The 19,005-nt window shown below is 42.6% G+C and overlaps 1 protein-coding gene across 4 annotated transcripts in view; it reads right to left on the reverse strand.

The window, feature by feature from the left end:
• The window catches only part of SCN4A (sodium voltage-gated channel alpha subunit 4), a 191,432-nt gene that overhangs the window by 28,635 nt on the left and 143,792 nt on the right, over positions 1 to 19,005 (reverse strand). For all 4 annotated transcript variants that reach the window (XM_077460164.1, XM_077460162.1, XM_077460160.1 and 1 more), the window contains 7 exons: positions 18,070 to 18,193; positions 10,866 to 11,020; positions 6,578 to 6,751; positions 5,917 to 6,039; positions 4,606 to 4,884; positions 4,383 to 4,436; positions 3,295 to 3,432 (listed from right to left, as the gene is read on the reverse strand). In XM_077460164.1, the coding sequence (XP_077316290.1) occupies positions 3,295 to 3,432; positions 4,383 to 4,436; positions 4,606 to 4,884; positions 5,917 to 6,039; positions 6,578 to 6,751; positions 10,866 to 11,020; positions 18,070 to 18,193 (1,047 nt within the window). The remainder of the gene's footprint in view (positions 1 to 3,294; positions 3,433 to 4,382; positions 4,437 to 4,605; positions 4,885 to 5,916; positions 6,040 to 6,577; positions 6,752 to 10,865; positions 11,021 to 18,069; positions 18,194 to 19,005) is intronic.

The following is a 19,005-nucleotide window of genomic DNA, read 5'->3' on the forward strand; positions in this document are numbered from 1 at the left end:
CATTGTTGTTTCAAGGCAATAAATCAAAGTACCAATTAGAAAGCCATGAAACTACTAGCATTCATAGAATAATAAGTAGTAGCAAAGCAGCCTTCCAAAAAAAACAAAAAACAAAAAAAAAAAACTTATCCTCTAAAGAGAGAAAATTTACCCAAAAGATGCATCTGCCAGGCCTTAGCGACAGATCTCCTCCACCCCCTGCACTATTGTAACTGGTCAAGTTCAGAGTTGCCTAGTGAAGTGAATGATGAATGTATCTATATAGAGATGCTATTAGAAGTACAGGTACTCCTTGCTTAACGACCAGGTTCCATTCCAACGGCCAGGTCGTTAAACGAGGAGTCACAAGAAATCAATATTTTAAGTATTCTTAACTACTGTACTGTATTATGAAAAAAGGTCTAAACTCCAAAACTCCAGCTCAATAACGTTTTAATTTGCATAAGTACAGAACACAAATGAAAATACTGTACAATACAATGATATAGAATGTCGTTCGGGTGGGGAGAGCTGGTCGCAAGTCCGAGCAGTCGTTAAACAGGTAAGTATCTGTATATCTATATTTCTACCATGATGCTACTATAGTTATGATGCATGTTTTCCTACAGAGATGCCGCTATACGTGCAAAGCATGAATTCCTACAGAGATGCCACAGTGACTAGATGTATGATGCAAGTATTTTTACACAGATGCCATTAGGCCAACTTATCAAACACATTTCATGGGCTAGCAGATAAGATGATTAGTGCTGTGTTTTTTTTGTTTTGTTTTTTACCTTTTTCCGATTGCATAAAACATACTGTACATGTGGTGTCCAGGAAATGGGCTTTAATGCTGGATGCTGCATATATGTGTTCTTCTGTTTGTGCTGGAAATGCGCCCAATTGCACACTCCCAGCACTGGTTGGGCATGCGATTTGACATGTCAAATAGTATGCCAAATCGGCCCAATGTGAATGTGGGATTATTGTCAAAATATTAATTGAACAAGCTGAATTTAAAGCCAATTGGTAACTATGTATAGCTGCACCAGTTTAGTAAATCTCCTTTGCAGTTAGTGTCAGTGTCAGACTTGTTAGTGTAGTAGTTAGTTCAGTTCAGTGGGGTTCATTTTCTAAAGCTGGGAAGTGCAAAATTGGGTGCAGTTCTGCTAATCAGCTGACAGGATTTTTTTGTTAAAACCCCTTTCAGACATCAATTGGATCCACCTGCTGATCCCTGCTAAGCAGGCAGATGACCGGTCCATGTCTGCTCTGCTATGGGGACATACCCCATTGTTCTCTATGGCGGTTGGATTGAAACTAACCACCTGTCCGTTTCCATGCAACTGTCATCTGATCCATCTGTTTTTAGCAGACCAAACTAGATTGGATGCCTGCGGGTGTCAGCGGATCCGTCACTCCATAGAGAGCAGTGGATTTTCCGATCCGCCTGGAAAACGGACAGGTTGACACAATCAGTTCATCAGTGTGAAAGGAGCTTAATTGAACAAGCTGAAGTAAGAAGCTGATGGGCCATCATGCAGAGCTGCACCAGATTTTCCACTCTCCAGTCTTAGTAAATAAACCCCAATGCGTCAGTTAAAGTCTTTGTTAACCCAGAAAAAAAACACAGTGCTTTTGCTGTGTAATCTGCACCCCTCTAAACTGTAAAAAAAACCTGGCTGAACCCTCCACTTCCTGTATGTCCTCTCTATACCGACCACAATAACCAGGGCTACTCAGCCTTGATCACCGTCGTCAAAGTGCGTCCCTCTGTCATATGCTGCCATGCTCTCCTCTCTTCCCCCCTCACCCCCCTCCTTCCTACCTGTCAGCGCCCTCTCTGTCTCGCTCTCTGCTAAGCCCCACCCCCCGGTTGCTATTATTGTAAATAAAGAAACTAAAATTGTCACTGACAGCCTCTCTATTAGAGGCTGGCATACCACATGTAAATCCTTTCTAAAACAAGCATTCTAAATAGCTATTTAGAGCCATCTTCAGGCCGGTCACATGACTCACGGCCGCTTCACAGCCCCGAGACAGGGCTTCTGTGGGTGGAGCCGAGTGGCCACGTGATCTCCCCGGCTGACGTCAGAGGGAGATCCCAGTCCCTCCTGCAGTAGCCGTGTATCGGAAGACAGCTCTAAATAGCTATTTAGAATGCTAGTTTTTGGAAAGGATTTACACAGTGTTGTATGCCAGTCTCTAGTAGAGGGGCTAGCATTTTTCAATAACAAGGCTCAACAAACACTTTAACCACTTGCCAACTAGCCGCTGCAGTTGTACTGTGGCAGAATGGCATGGCTGGGCGAAATGACATTATGTCGCTTCGCCCTGTGGCCTCTAGGGGCATGCACGCGCCCCCTGCTTGCCCACAGAGCCGATCACTCGGGGGAAACACTGAGATCTGTGTGTGTAAACACAGTTTCCGGTTCTCTGAGGGGAGAAGTGAAAGATCGTCTGTTCATACAGAATATGAAAAGCGATCTGTAATTTCCCCTACACAGTCCCCTCCCCCTTCAGTAAGAATGACTCCCTAGGGAACACAATTAACCCCGTGATCGCCCCCTAGTGTTAACCTCTTCCATGCCAGTAACATTTTTACAGTAATCAATGCATTTTTATAGCTCGAATTGCTGTATAAATGCCAATGGTCCCAAAAATGTGTCAAAATTGTCCGATGTGTCCGCCATTACTAGTAAAAAAAAAAATGACTAAAACTATCCCCATTTTGTAGATGTATGTATGTATGCTATAACTTTTGCTTAAGCCAATCAATATACTCTTATTGAATTTTTTTTTACCAAAAATATGTAAAAGAATACATATCTGCCTAAACTGAGAGAAATTTATTTTTTTATATATATTTTTGGGGGATATCTATTATAGCAAAAAGTAAAACATTTTGCATTTTTTTTCAAAAGTGTCGCCCTTTTTTTGTTTATAGCGCAAAAAATAAAAATCACAGAGGTAATCAAATGCCACCAAAAGAAAGCTCTATTTGTGGGAAAGAAAGGACGTCAATTTTGTTTGGGTGCAACGTCGCACGACTGCGCAATTGTTAGTTAAAACTACGCAGTGTTGAATCGCAAAAAGTGCTCTTGTCAGGAAGGAGGTAAAATCTTCCGGGGCTGAAGTGGTTAATAATAGTGTTAGGATCAATGTGTTTTAGGTAAGAAAAAATGGTTTCATATTTAGTGTCAGTGTGAGTACACTGTATGCACACTACATATCTGCTACAATGGAACCAGGTAGTTAGCTATAGTATGATATCCATGGTCTATATTTAAGACCAATCTGCCCAATACTTATCTTTTTCTTTTGTTGGTTGAAGTTGTCAATGATGACACCAATGAAAAGGTTCAGAGTGAAGAAAGCTCCAAAAATGATGAATATTACAAAGTATAGATACATGTACATATTTATTTCATACTGGGGTTGTTCTTCAACCTGCAAAACAGGAATATTTAGTTATGACAGTCCCTATTCCTGCACCACAAGGTCGGGAAAAGCAGTATTACTTATTTGATCCTCTACTCCCGCAGCAACTGGAGCTCCCTTATGCTTCAGCAGTGGACTGCTCCTCTGTTTTCTCACATCCAATGCAGAGCTTTGGACATCAGTCTTGATCAGGACCTCGGGCCCAATCAGTTCCAAAGGGGGGCCCCAGGCATCTGCTGGGCCGTCTGTACTGTCTTATTGCAGACACCAATCCACTTCTGCCTCCCCCTGCAGCACTGACACTCTTCCCCCCTCTGGCTTCACTGCAGGGAGATTGGTTCTAGCACATGCACCCCTTCCATCTGCTGTCTGGGTCCCCCTGTGTTCCCCTTTTGCCTGCAGCGCTGGCGCTTTGCACGCCGCTCTACTGAATGATTGCTGGTCCTCCATAATCCTGGTGGCTGCCATACACAAGCTGCTATTGTGGCCATGTCCCCTCTCTTCTCTTTCTTTCTCTATAAACACACAGAGAGAAAGAGGAGCTTTTGGCCGAATGGACTAAACGCATTCCTGCAGGGTTCTGAAGGTGGATTCTCATGGATGTGTGATGATCTTGGGAGCATTAGGCTATTTTCACACTGCTCCATGGTGTCTTTTCTTTTTCATATATATACGGTATACTGCAAGGTCCCTTGTGGCATATATAAAACAATTTCCTTTTTTTTTTTTTTTTTTTACTTAGTTTTTAGCTTATACACCTAAATCTCTTCAACTGGTAAAACAGAATGAGGTCCTATTGAATAAAAATCCCTAAACTTCTCAAGAGCAACAATATAGGGGGTGGGGGGCTATAAAGCACCAATTTGACACTGTCCTAATTATCCGATAGGACAGTTACTTCTGTTGTGTAGAGGACAGGTCCACTTTATGTCTTTTTACGCCCTTCTGAGTTTACTTACATTTCTGGAGTCCACAGCTGCATACATGATATCCATCCAGCCTTTGAAGGTGGCCTACAGAGAGCAGAAATAATTTGATACTGGATTTCAAAGCGCATGTAGTGCTTAAGTTGATATTTTCCATAGCTGTGTTCTCTCATTCCCATGCCATAGATGACACAAGTGATATACTGTCCATGCTTCTCATGCACATCATTTCATACCATCTCAGTGATTTCCTTACCACTTGTAGCAGTGAAAGGTATCCCAGACCAACATTGTCAAAATTCACTTTGACGTTAACCCATCGCACTTGTTCTGTGTTGTTTAAACCCAAGCAGTCTGATCGATTATTTACCACGGAGATGTCAAATAACTCGGACGTTGTTGTGTTGATACATCGATAGTATTTACCAGCGAACATGTTAACGCCCATGATGCTGAAGATGAGCCAGAAGATTAGACAAACCAGCAGTACGTTCATGATGGAAGGGATGGCTCCCAGCAGTGCGTTTACCACCACCTTAAAAACAGTAAACCGTTCAAAATTAATCTGCTTCCAAAAGCTCAGTTTCCAATTCAACTAAAATACATAGCAGGGCTATATGTTACAGATGTAAGATTCCCATAGAATATAACAGTACTTATTTAATACTTTTTATTATGTATGTAATATAATGTATTTATACTTTACGATATTGTATAATCTGCACAAATAAAGGGCTTGCACAGGATACGTAATAGTGCATGGTTTGCAGTAAGCCCCTTTATGTTCTTCAAATTTCATAATCTCAAACTGGCCAGAGATGGAACATGATTCTGCAGGGATTGGCCAAATTGTGGTCCATCTGTGGCCGTGCCTAAACGATCGTTTTCTGTCCAACAGGCTTTTTGAAAAATGTTTCGATCAGCCAGATGCAGACACTGATCAGTGTATTCTCACAGTGGAGTCAGAATACAATATCGCAGAAGGCAGCATTCCTTTATGCGCTTGTGTGGAAGGAGGTATTCATTCATTTTTTTTCATTTAGCCCAATGGCCATCTTAAGGCAATAGGCATCTAACATTGTAGTTTATTTATGGCCTCTAGTGTACTAAGTGTAAACCTGTAATGTGTACTAAGGGGAAACCTGGTATCCTGGCATCACTTTTTATATCTTCCTGACAATTCTTAATAGCCAATAGTGACCCAAGCAAATACTGTATATACTGTACATTTAGAAACATCCTTGCTATGCCTTCTTTGGAATAAATGTGTATATATAGTGTCCAAAGGGTCACTTTAAATGAGCACAAAGTGTTTAAAACTACACTAATCCCTTAACCTGGCCACACACGTTGCAATCTGATTTTACAATCTGTATAGGATTTCCTTTAGAGCTACCAAAACGATATAGTAAAAACTCTACCTAAACAAACCATATATATGCAGTTAGGCTGGCTCACGTGATTCAGAGTTGATGTATAGCCAGCTTTAAATTGACTAAAACCGAAATACAATCATCTATTTCCAGAAATTATGTAAATTAACTAGAGCCTACAAATATTTACTCACCCTCATGCCTTCAAATCTTGATAATGCTCTTAGAGGTCGGAGGGCTCTCAGCGTTCTCAGCGATTTGATGGCTCCAAGTTCTGAGTAACCCAACCAGTTAGCAGTTAAACTGATCAAAGATACCTTTAAATAGTACAATATTAATTACTCACTATATTCATGACAGAAAAAGGAGTCATTTCATAGAACATTTCAACGCAAAAAATGGTTTTAGAATTGACTCTCTTGTTAAATTTTAACCTTAAATGCATCTGTTTGATTTCTCAAATATAAATGAAAAAATTAAAATTGGGCCAGAGAGGACATTGTGGACTACCACTGTCTCTTTAAAAACCCCACCAGTAGAGTTTGAAATTTCCACTAAAATATAAGTTATCCAGCTCCCAAGAAGAGCAAGTTAAAAACAGAACTAATAGCAGATTTATTATATATATTGGATTCCATATATTACATATGGATATTTATAAACATAAATATTTTTGATGTTTTAGAAAATATAACCGTAATATTCTTAAAAATAACCAAAATATTCTTAAAATGACAACATACTCAAAATGATTCCCACATCCACAAGATCAAGCCAATTCATCTATAAAACTATAGCATAGACTCAGAATCAAACACACAACTTCCACAAACTGATTCTAAGTAATGTACTTACATCAACAATAAGGAAATCCAGCCAGCACCAAGCATTAGTGAAATAAACCTTGAAGCCATAAGCTGTCCACTTTAACAACATCTCAATCACAAACGCATAGGAGAACACTTTATCAGAATATTCTAGTATAGTCTTTATAACCTTCCTCTGTTCAATATAGATGTCCTCAAATGCCTAGTAGGAAAACAAATCAATGGAAATTAGAAGTGATCATTACAAATTTCCCCCCTTTAAAATTTTATTTCTCTTAATTGGGTTTATATTTACAACATAAAGAAAAAGGTGAATATACTGTAAATGACAAATTCTACATTTTAGTCTTTGGTATTAGTGCTTGCTTGCTCATAAAGGTATCTGGAACTCTATGAATTTCTGTAAAATCGGAGAGAAAATAGAATAGTCAAGCTGAGAAGAGGAGAGAATAGGCCATGTTTAAATCGCCTTACAAAAACATATTCATTCATGACAGAAGAAAGTGCACGGAATCATGCAGGTTAGGATTGACCTGTTTTCAAAGAACTTCCATGACAGATAATGTAGGAAGTGTTCCCTTCACCAAACTGTGACAATTAATGGAATGTATTCAAGGCGACAGATAAGATTTACATTTTCTACACTTGCAACCGGTAGTGGCTGTTGCTCAAAATTTTGGGGAGGGATGGCTAACAAACCTACCCCCCTCACTCGCACATACTGCCACCTTCACAACACGCCCCCCCCCGCCACCAGGCATAGGCGGGCCTCGGTCCTCACACTGGTCCCCGCACAGGCAATCTCTGCATCAATCTGCTCCTGCTCCCAGTACCGGTTATCTCTGCATAGATCCGCTCCTGATCAGGGCTTCTGACTGGGAGGACCCATTCGTTGGAGCTATGAGCTCGGCTAGGAGGACGATGCCCAGTGCGAGTTCTAAGGAGCTGGGAAGGAATTGCTTCTCCTTCTGGCCGAGTAGGAAGTGGGTCCTGAGACCCAATTGGCCGAAAGTCCAAAGATTCCCTGGCCAATCGGGTCTTAGGACCCGCTTCCTGATTGGCCAGGAGGAGAAGCAGGAAGACAATGTCTGACAACTGGGTGGGCTCAGGGTGTAGTGTTCAGCTCCCGGAGCACACCCTTTTTTGAAGCCGATTAGAGCCTCGGGCTCTCATGTGCTTAAAAGAAAAAACCCCACTGAAATCCATGCATCCGGCACCCAGCATGTATATTAGGGGCCAGGTGCATGGATTAAGGGGGCGGCGCCCTTGGGCCCCTAATGGACCTAATTCATATGGTGGTGGATCACATCAGGTGGTGTCTGTTTATCAAGGACTTCTATTCACTCTTCACTTATATTTATTGGATTTTTTTCTTTTATTGGAGTTTTGGTCACACATTGCTATATACACTTTTATGTTTTGGCACTAGGTTGATTCACTACTATTTTCTTGGGTCAATTTGCGTAACTTTTTCTCTGTTTTTATTTTTGAACTAAGACCTGCCCTGTCCTATAATCACACAAAAAGTCCTTTGGCCGCACTGAATACGTGACTATGTTAAATTAATTTAGGTTATCTTCAGTACATTAAGATGGAAACAAACACCCCCACACAGCTTCATTCTGATGTGTTTCACCCAGCTTGTGAATTTATGATCAGGCGCCTGAGTGGAGTGAAACTCTTGACAGAAAGGGCCCCCCTAAATCCAAATAGTTACTGCATAGATGGTGGTGGTCTCTCTAATAAACCATGCAAAATAAAATCTTAGGAAGGTTTTGCTTATAGGGTTGCTCCACTTTCATGGGTAAAAAATTAGCAAATAAAAAATAATAATATAGTGTATACAAATTGCAACACAAAAGTCATATTGTAATTGAATGTTATTAAAAATGACTTTTCCTTTTCAGTCTGCAGCCGCTGTAATTTTCTGTAAAATGCAATATGAATACCTGGAGGTGTTCTGTACACAGATGGTGTACAGAACGCCCTAAGATATGAAATTTCCTGCTTGTGTGATTGGCTCACTGTCTGCAAGATACAAATGAGATTTTGAGCATCCCCTGCAACAAAATTTTTATTTTTGAAATCAATGGGGCAGCGCTGTATTACTGCTGGCAAAACGCCGCTATTGTGGGCGGCTTTAAACCTTTCTCGGCTGCTAACGGGGGGTAAAAGCATCCCGCTAGCAGCTGAAATGCGCTGCAAATCCGACGGTAAAACGCCGCTAAAAATATCAGAGTTTTACCGCCGACGCTATAGGCTCGGCGGTGTGAAAGAGGTCTTAGTGCAGAGGTAGGCAACCTCGGCCCTCCAGCTGTGGTGAAACTACAAATCCCATCATGCCTTTAGGAGTCATGCCTGTGATTGTCAGGGTCTGGCAATGTCTCATGGGACTTGTATTTTAAAAACAGCTGGAGGACCGAGGTTGCCTATCCCTGACTTAGAGGATGCTTGTCCCAGGTTAGTGACACAGACAGTATTGAATCCAGAGACAGGCATTTACAGAAGAAGGTCAACAAAGGTAGCCCACTACTTTTTGTTGCTACTTTTTAATTTAAAGTCTAAAATACTCAACCCTGTCAGGTTTTTTTTTTGCTGTCTGTTTTTATATTTTAGGTCATTGACACTGGGACTGGAAATACAAAATTTGTTCCAACAAAAGTTGTTGCTGGAACATCAATAAAGGAAAAAATATTCCAACAGGAACGCCTGTCTAATAGAGGATTTCCTTCACTTTTAAAAGATTTCCTCTGACTTTCTGATGTGTCAACAGGACAGCAAGTGAAGAGAAACGGGAGACAGGAAAACAAAAATGACACGGGTTATAAACAGTGGTGGCCCAACCATACAGGGGGCAGGCCACCGTCCCCCTAATCCCTGCCCCCAAATCTATATGCACGGCGTTGGACGCATGGATTTTAATGGCCGTTTTTGTTTTTTTGAAGCACATTAGAGCCCGAGACTCTAATTGGCTTAAAAAAAGATTGGGCTCGGGGCGCAGAGCACCACCCAGTTGTGTGACAATAGCAAATTAATATTCGTTGGTTTGCCACTGCCCCCCAAAACATTGAGCACCAGCCACCACTGGTTATAGAACCTTTCCTCCTCAAACAAAAAAACGAAAAAAGTTTTGGCTTTAGCACCTTCTTTGATTATTTTTTTATTTTATTTTAATTTTGCTGATGTTAAAGTTCAACTCTAGGCTTGCTCCTACCACCCCTTCTACTATTTTTAACTTTTTTTGTTACATATACTTCACTTTTCCAGATACCTGCAGGCCAGTAATTATTAATATTAATTAATATTTGTAGGTTTGCTGCCCCCCCCCCCAAATATTTACCCCCAGCCGCCACTGGTTATAAACCTTTCCTCCTCAAACAGAAAATGAAAAAAGTTTTGGCTTTAACTTTATTATTACTTTCAATTGCTGGTATAAAGGAAACAGCACTGTTTAAAGCTTTTCTGGCCCTACTTTTCCTATAAATCACAGGAGTGCAGTTCATTCTGCTAAAGCCCTCTGTTGGCTGATGTCACTTAGCTGGTCCAGATGCTGGATCTTTACAGTCGGGAACCACCCAGCAGCTTGCTTAGTCTCTGAGCGAGCCACTGGGAGACTAAGCCAACCACCCCCTCCACAGCTCAGCACTCCAGTGAGCACTGGAGAGGCAGAGCAGAGAGCCAGCGATTGACAGTTGCAGCTCTCTGCTCAGAGCAGAGGGGAGAACTGAGTGATCAACGATGTTTGATTGCTCAGTTCTAAGTTTAGAGGCGGCGGGGACGACATATGCATCATTGGATCTTTTTGGGAAACCCATACTTTCCTTTTACCTGATTTATTTACTATGCAGCGCCTTCTTTTTTTTTTTTTTGCTGATGTTAAAGTCCAAATCTAGGCTCCCTCCTACCATCCCTTCTACTATTTTTTACTTTTTTTATATACTCAATTTTTCTAGATACCTGCAGGCCATTTACATTATACCCAGGGTACTCTTCTTATATTTCCTGGGTGGCATTTGTTCCATAATCATGTAGAGAATGGCACTGAGGGTGCTGTATTGACAACCCCTCCAGGGGGTGGGTTCACGAGGTACTGCTTTTACAGCATGTCCTCAGCATTCAAACTGGAAGACTTGAAGGGATTTATCACATTGTTGATGAATTTTTTTCTGATAAATGTATTGTCTGCTTGATTAAAGTTGTAGTAAAGGGTGACACTCTTTTCTGTCTCGTTGGGAGATTTGAGGTTAGTACATGTTGTATGATCCACAGTCTTTTGTGTTTAGAAATAGACCAGTTGCATGCAACTTTTTATTTACCAAAGCTCCACTGCTGAGCAGGATCATGAAGATGATAAATGTTTCAAACCAGTTGTGCTCAACAATCTTGAAACAGGTTTTCCGAATGTTCCACCAAAGTTTCCCTTTTTCCGTTTTGATATCAACGTACAGACATGGACATCTTTTCACACAAGCTGTTATTTATGAAAATAAATACATAAACAGGAAAATAATGCATTTTAAAGGTGGTCAGTTCAAATACAATACAATTCACATCTCTTGTGTTAGAGGGGCCACTGTAAGGCCCTTTTCACACGGGGCGGACACCGGCAGCATATGTGCCTGTATCTCTGCATATATCTCTCCGCTGATCCCCACTGAGCCGGTGGATGACCGGTCAGTGCCAGTTCTGCTGACTAGGACACAGCCCGCTGTTCTCTATGGGGTGGTCGGATAGAAACAGACCATGTGTTTCCATCCGACTGTCATCCGATCTGCTGGACGGATGGGGGATGAATCCCCACCCAACTGTTTTTAGCGGATTGGGTAATGGCGGGTGTCAGTGGAAACATATCTGCTCACATCTGCTGCTCCATAGAGAAGAATGGAGGTTCCAATTGCGCCCGCCTGAAAAATTGACAGGTGGACCTGATCAGAACATCCTTGTGAAAGGGACCTAAGTGAAATATTGCATGTCAGACCCTTCTAGGTGATAAAGCGACGCTTGATCTATTGAGCAGACCTTGAAATTTAGTGCATCAGCCAACTGCTTCTCCTTTTCACTGCCCATTTATGAATTGGGGGGGGGGGGGGGGGGTGATACAAGACCTGTGATGTGATGGCACTGACCAATCAGAATGCATCTGGTCTGCCCTGGAAGCCCTAATGGTGAAGAGGGAGAACAGTGGGTATTTCAAATCCTTGGACTGCTGGAGTGGAGCAGTTGACAGCTCGGTAAGTAAGTAGAGCGGGTATCGGAGGGTGGGGAGGGGGGTCTGCTGTTAGTTCACTTTTACAATCTTTCTGTAAATGTGAATTAACTCTTTAACTTCAGCAGAGAAAAAAATAGTTTTATACCAGTCAGGGCAGAGATGTAAATCCCAGGACTAAATGGACAGAAATACAAATCCTTTGGCACCTAATAAACCTCTCAAAGATGTATTCCATCTTTGCATTCAGTCATTTTCCTGGAGTTCAGTTTTAACAAGGAATAAAGAAATCACTATATAGTCTATAGATTTAATCTATAATATATCTATATAGTCTATATAGTCTATAGATTTCATCAACATTTTTTAGTTAATGTGCAATAGATCTTGTCTTGATATGCTATCAAACGTACAGGTACATTATTCAAAAACTGCAAGTCCCAAGAGAAACACGTTTTACAGTTCTGTGAACTCTTTTGAATTAATTATGAAAATAAAAGTTGAAGAAAAAAGGTGCAGGTTTGTTAGTTTCTATTCTCTTTTTTCAAGAGATAATGTTCACAAGTTCACTGATGCGTATTTAAACACCTTTTCTGGATTATCTGCAGCAAATATGAGATACTGTATAACTTGTGTTATATTGTACATACCGCAGATACAAAGCACCACTAAGGAATAAAAGTGGACGTTATCCCTCCATGTTATATACTTTCATTTCAAAACCCCTGGATTCAGTCTCTAACACTATTTTAAAATGGATTTTCAGTTTAATTGGGATCCTGTGGCCTTGGTGCCCCCCTCTTTGTGGTAAAACAGAGAAGTTCCCTCCTAGCTACAACAGCCATCTTGTAAAAACAGTACAACTCCCCTGTGTGCATAGCTGTGACGTCTGACAAGTGGGAGTGGATCCTAAAGTAGTTACTCTGTTAAGACCCTGTTTGGTCTTAATCCGACCCTGCTGAGAAGTCAGATGCTGTGAACAAGAAAGAAAAACTCGGAATTTATACATGTAGAGTCTAATTACAACTCTTAACAGCAAATGGCCATTTGGAATCACAGCTTTGGTTTACACAAAAAAGGTTTATTGATTTTTTTTTTTTTTTTTTTTTTTTTTTTTTAAGTATTTTACTTATAAATTGACATTTTGACGACAGACAGCAGTCTATAGATTGAAGCAACATGCTTCAATTGGAATTTATTTGCTGCATTCACTTGTACCTTCCTCTTCTACATTACAAGCATGGAACAGATGTTAAACCTAAGAGAGCTCCACAAAATTCAAGACAGCTTGTTGACCACGGTCCCCATATTTTTTGCAACTTTGGCTGGTTGCACACAGGGTGTCTAGTACCTGTGCATGCCATCTTATGCTACTTTCACACGAAGGCGGTTTTCAGGCGTTTTAGCGCTAGAAATAGCCTCTGAAAAGCGCCTCCCATTCATTGCAGTGTGTCTTTTCACACTGGGGGCGGCGCGCTTGTAGGACGTTACGAAAAGTTACAAAAAGCGCTGTATTTAGTGCTCCCAAAACGCCCTGCCCATTCCAAAGAATAGGCAGCGCTTCAAAAGAGGCTAAAAAGTGTTCTGAAAGCACCACAAAACTGGACTTTTTACAATTGTTTGGGATAAAAATCCCCCTGCTAGTGGCCAAAAAGCAAGCAGCGCTTTAGCACTAACGGCCGGGCGTCCCAGTGTAAAAGTAGCCATGTTTTAGGGCTTCCGGGAGGCACAGATACAGAGTCTATCCCAGCTATTCGCAGCTTGTCCAAGTCTATGGTAAGTTTAAATAAACTGCAACTAGACAGGCTGAAAACTGTACCAATTAGTACTTACATTTAGGGGCCTATCTGTTCAGGGACAAATGCCTATAACGCAGAATTCCTGTATTCTGGGCATTCGTACTAAATTAACCACTTGCCGACCGCCGCACGACGATATACGTCGGCAGAATGGCACGGGCAGGCATATGGGCGTATATACAAGTCCCTGCCTGCCCGCGGGTGGGGGGCCCGATCGGGCCCCCCCCCGGTGCCTGCGGCGGTCGGCATTCCTTCGAGAGCGATCCGGGATGAGGGGGCGGCCATTCATTCATGGCCACCCCCTCGCGATCGCTCTCGACGAATGGAAATCCCCGGTGACATCACTTCCTCTCCTGTAATGTAAACACAGGAGAGGAAGTGATGTATTCTCTCCTCCGTGTCGGTATTTTTCGTTCCGACACGGAGGAGAGCGGATCGGTGAGTTGCACCAACACTCTACACACACAGTAGAACATGCCAGGCACACTCATACCCCCCCTTTACCCCCCGATCACCCCCCCAATTACCCCTGCCCCCCAGTCACAGTGACACCAATGTTATTTTTTTTTTTTTTTTTTTTTGCATTGGTGTCATTTGTGACTGTAATAACTGTTAGGGCAGTTAGAGTTAGCCCCCTTTAGTTCTAATGTACCCCCCTAACCCCCCCAATAAAGGTTTAACCCCGTGATCACCCCCCGTCGCCAGTGTCACTAAGGCTGGGTTCACATTGCAGCGGTTTATGAGAACGAATGTGATTCGCACCGCACTGCAGTGCAAATCACATCCGATCTCTGTGCGATTCGAGTTCAGCCATTCGCCGCACCCGCCGCAAATTCGCACGGGACCCTTTTTTTGGCCCGCAGCAGAATCGGATCGCATGGGTGTTCACACCATGCGATCCGAGTTTGCAGATCGCACTGCGATATGCGAACTGATCTGGGGGTGTCAGTAACATTTCACTGACACTCCCAGCAGTTCGCATAGGGCAGTGTGAACTGCCGCCGGGAGGCATGCGATGCGGGAACCCGCCGCGGATTCGCGGCGTTTCCGCATCGCTCCAGTGTGAACCCAGCCTAATAAGCGATCATTTTTCTGATCGCCGTATTAGTGTCACAGGTGACGCTAGTTAGGCAGGTAGGTATTTAGGTTCGCCGCAGCTTTTTATAGCGCCAGGGACCCCCATATACTACCGCATAAAGCCCCCTGATTGCCCCCTAGTTAACCCTTTCACCTGTGATCACCATATAACTGTTACAGGTGACGCTGGTTGGTTAGTTATTTTTTTATAGTTTCAGGGCACCCGCCATTTATTACCTAATAAAGGTTTAACCCCCTGATCACCCGGCGGGTGTCATTTGTGACTAATAACTGTTAGGGCAGTTAGGGTTAGCCCCCTTTAGTTCTAAGGTACCCCCCTAACCCCCCCAATAAAGGTTTAACCCCGTGATCACCCCCCGTCGCCAGTGTCACTAAGGCTGGGTTCACATTGCAGCGGTTTGAGAACGGATGTGATTCGCACCGCACTGCAGTGCAAATCACATCCGATCTCTGTGCGATTCGAGTTCAGCCATTCGCCGCACCCGCCACACCCGCCGCACCCGCCGCAAATTCGCACGGGACCCTTTTTTTGGCCCGCAGCAGAATCGGATCGCATGGGTGTTCACACCATGCGATCCGAGTTTGCAGATCGCACTGCGATATGCGAACTGATCTGGGGGTGTCAGTAACATTTCACTGACACTCCCAGCAGTTCGCATAGGGCAGTGTGAACTGCCGCCGGGAGGCATGCGATGCGGGAACCCGCCGCGCATTCGTGGCGTTCCCGCATCGCTCCAGTGTGAACCCAGCCTAATAAGCGATCGTTTTTCTGATCGCTGTATTAGTGTCACAGGTGACGCTAGTTAGGCAGGTATTTAGGTTCGCCGCAGCTTTTTATAGCGCCAGGGACCCCCATATACTACCGCATAAAGCCCCCTGATTGCCCCCTAGTTAACCCTTTCACCAGTGATCACCATATAACTGTTACAGGTGACGCTGGTTGGTTAGTTATTTTTTTATAGTTTCAGGGCACCCGCCATTTATTACCTAGTCTCACTAGTGTACCCCTAAATTTAGGGGTGTCTACTTTCCAAAATGGGGTCATTGGGGGGGGTTTGTGCCATCTTGGCATTTTATGGCCTTCAAAACTGTAACGCCCTTAGAAAGCCTGAAGGCGGTGCTTGGTTTTCGGGGCCCCGTACGCGGCTAGGCTCCCAAAAAGTCCCACATATGTGGTATCCCCGTACTCAGGAGAAGCAGCAGAATTTATTTTGGGGTGTCATTTCACATATGCCCATGGCATGCGTGAGCAATATATCATTTAGTGACAACTTTGTGAAAAAAAAAAAAAAAAAAAAAAAAGTTTGTAATTTTCCCGCAACTTGTGGCAAAATATAAAATATTCCATGAACTCAACATGCCTCTCAGCAAATAGCTTGGGGTGTCTACTTTCTAAAATGGGGTCATTTGTGGGGGTTTTGTGCCATCTTGGCATTTTATGGCCTTCAAAACTGTAATAGGTAGTGAGAAGTGAACTCAAAAATTTACGCCCTTAGAAAGCCTGAAGGCGGTGCTTGGTTTTCGGGGCCCCGTACGCGGCTAGGCTCCCAAAAAGTCCCACATATGTGGTATCCCCGTACTCAGGAGAAGCAGCAGAATTTATTTTGGGGTGTCATTTCACATATGCCCATGGCATGTGTGAGCAATATATCATTTAGTGACAACTTTGTGAAAAAAAAAAAAAAAAGTTTGTAATTTTCCCGCAACTTGTGGCAAAATATAAAATATTCCATGAACTCAACATGCCTCTCAGCAAATAGCTTGGGGTGTCTACTTTCTAAAATGGGGTCATTTGTGGGGGTTTTGTGCCATCTTGGCATTTTATGGCCTTCAAAACTGTAATAGGTAGTGAGAAGTGAACTCAAAAATTTACGCCCTTAGAAAGCCTGAAGGCGGTGCTTGGTTTTCGGGGCCCCGTACGCAGCTAGGCTCCCAAAAAGTCCCACATATGTGGTATCCCCGTACTCAGGAGAAGCAGCAGAATTTATTTTGGGGTGTCATTTCACATACGCCCATAGCATGTGTGAGCAATATATCATTTAGTGACAACTTTGTGTAAAAAAAAAAATAATAATTTTTTTTTTTGTCATTATTCAATCGCTTGAGGCAAAAAAATAAAATATTCAATGGGCTCAACATGCCTCTTATCAATTTACTTAGGGGGTCTACTTTCCAAAATGGGGTCATTTGGGGGGGTTTTGTACTGCCCTGCCATTTTAGCACCTCAAGAAATGAGATAGGCAGTCGTAAACTAAAAGCTGCGTAAATTCCAGAAAACGTACCTTAGTTTTTAGATGTGACAACTTTTGCGCAAACCAATAAATATACAATTATTGACTTTTTTTTTACCAAAGACATGTGGCTGAATACATTTTGGCCTAAATGTATGACTAAAATTGAGTTTATTGGATTTTTCTAATAACAAAAAGTAGAAAATATCATTTTTTTTCAAAATTTGCGGTCTTTTTACGTTTATATCGCAAAAAATAAAAATCGCAGAGGCAATCAAATACCATCAAAAGAAAGCTCTATTTGTGGGAAGAAAAGGACGCAAATTTTGTTTGGGTACAACATTGCATGACCGCGCAATTACCAGTTAAAGCAGCGCAGTGCCAAAGTGTAAAAAGACCTCTGGTCATTTACCAGCAAAATGGTCCGGTCTGAAAGTGGTTAAGGGAGCTCCTATATAGGAGTACCACACAGTACAACATTCAGCTGCAATGTATTAGGCCTGCCGTAGATTCCGACAGGCTGCAAACAGCGGGGACGGCCGCTGCGCCTGTGCCTCCAGGGCACCCTAAAATGCTGGGGTGGGACTCACAGGTGTTAGACACCCCATGTGCAAGGGACCTACGATGGGTAAGCTCTTTTCGATTAATAATGGTGACTTTAAATCCATTGTTGATGTGTCCTTAAATCTTAATAAGATTACCATTTTGGCACAGGACAAAAAAAGTCTTAACAGTACAAAAGTACCTTGTTAAAGGTCCAGTTCTTAAACTTAAAGAGGAATTTTACACCCCCTTACACCTACCCACCCCCCAAAACACACTCCCGGTATTTGCAGTGCTGTCCTCAGTGCACATACTCACCTGCCCACTGGATCCCACGTTGACCTGCTGCTCAGTTGCGACTGCCCAACTCTTGTGCTGCTATCTTGGTCCCCCCATCCAGGTTCAGGCAACTAACCCATGATGAAGTTCACAATATCCACCCAGCCTGCTCTGTGTCCTTCTCCTGAATCCTCCTGGGATATGTATTTAGATATCCCAGAAGGCTTTGAGAGCAGGGCACACATTCTCTAGAAAAGATAATATTCGCCATTTTATACTGCAGGGGGTACAGTGACGATCTGGTTTAAACACCATGTATTTCAGCACATCTGATATAGAATATAATTATTCACTTTTCACATACGTTCTGTAAAGCATTCCTGTGGTCCATCCTCTTGTTCATGTTCAAGGGCCTCTTCCTCTTCCTCAGGCTCAGGGGGTTTATAATCTACTGTGCTGCACATTGATGAACCATCATCAAACCTCCGCTATAGCAAAATATAGGATAAGGAATGATTAAGTGGTAGTGGTAATTTTAAAATAAAATAAAAAACAAACAAAACAACTTGTTTTCACCCAATGAACTCTAAATTGACTTTATATTTTTTACAATATGGGTGGGGTTAAAAATCACCCAAAATCCAATGCCTACAAACTTGGAGAAAACAGAACCAGCCATAGCAGTTTTTTCCTTCCATAATAAAGTCATACTAACACCCAAAAATACTTTCAGGACAACATGGTGTAAAGCCATTCCCCTAGCTTAGAGCAACTAGAGGACAATCTCTATACATATGAAATGAACGTGATTGGAATTCAGAGACTGTGGGGTTGATTTAATAAAGGCAAATAGACTGTGCACTTTGCAGAGTGCAGTTGCTCCAGAGCTTAGTAAATGAGATAAAGCGTCACTTTGCAAAGAATACCCGATCACGTGCAAGGAAAAAAAATGAATTTTTTCTTCCACATGGTGGTTGAACGTGTGAGCTGAAGAAGGGGCTAATCCCCAGGACATATAGTCCCTGCATTGTTCAAGCTCCGGCAATTCTTTCCTGCTATGTCCTTTCTCCCCCCTTGCCCCTGAATCACATGACTGATTGGAGTCTGCTAGTGCCTGTCTGTATCTGGTGCAATTGATGTGGCCGGTCAGGTGCTTATGATCTTGGAGACCCTGGAAGTCAATCTCATCGCTTCTCCGGTTGACTCTCTCCCTGGACGTCCTGCACTCTGGAGTCTCAGTCTGGTGGACAGCCTTCTGTTTCTGACATCTCTAGATGTTTTTGTCCACGGTCTTGAGCAC

Source organism: Lithobates pipiens, unplaced genomic scaffold (genome assembly GCF_037356315.1).
Source record: "Lithobates pipiens isolate NorthernLeopardFrog02 unplaced genomic scaffold, aLitPip1_a1.2 Scaffold_28, whole genome shotgun sequence".
Taxonomy (NCBI): Eukaryota; Metazoa; Chordata; class Amphibia; order Anura; family Ranidae; genus Lithobates; species Lithobates pipiens.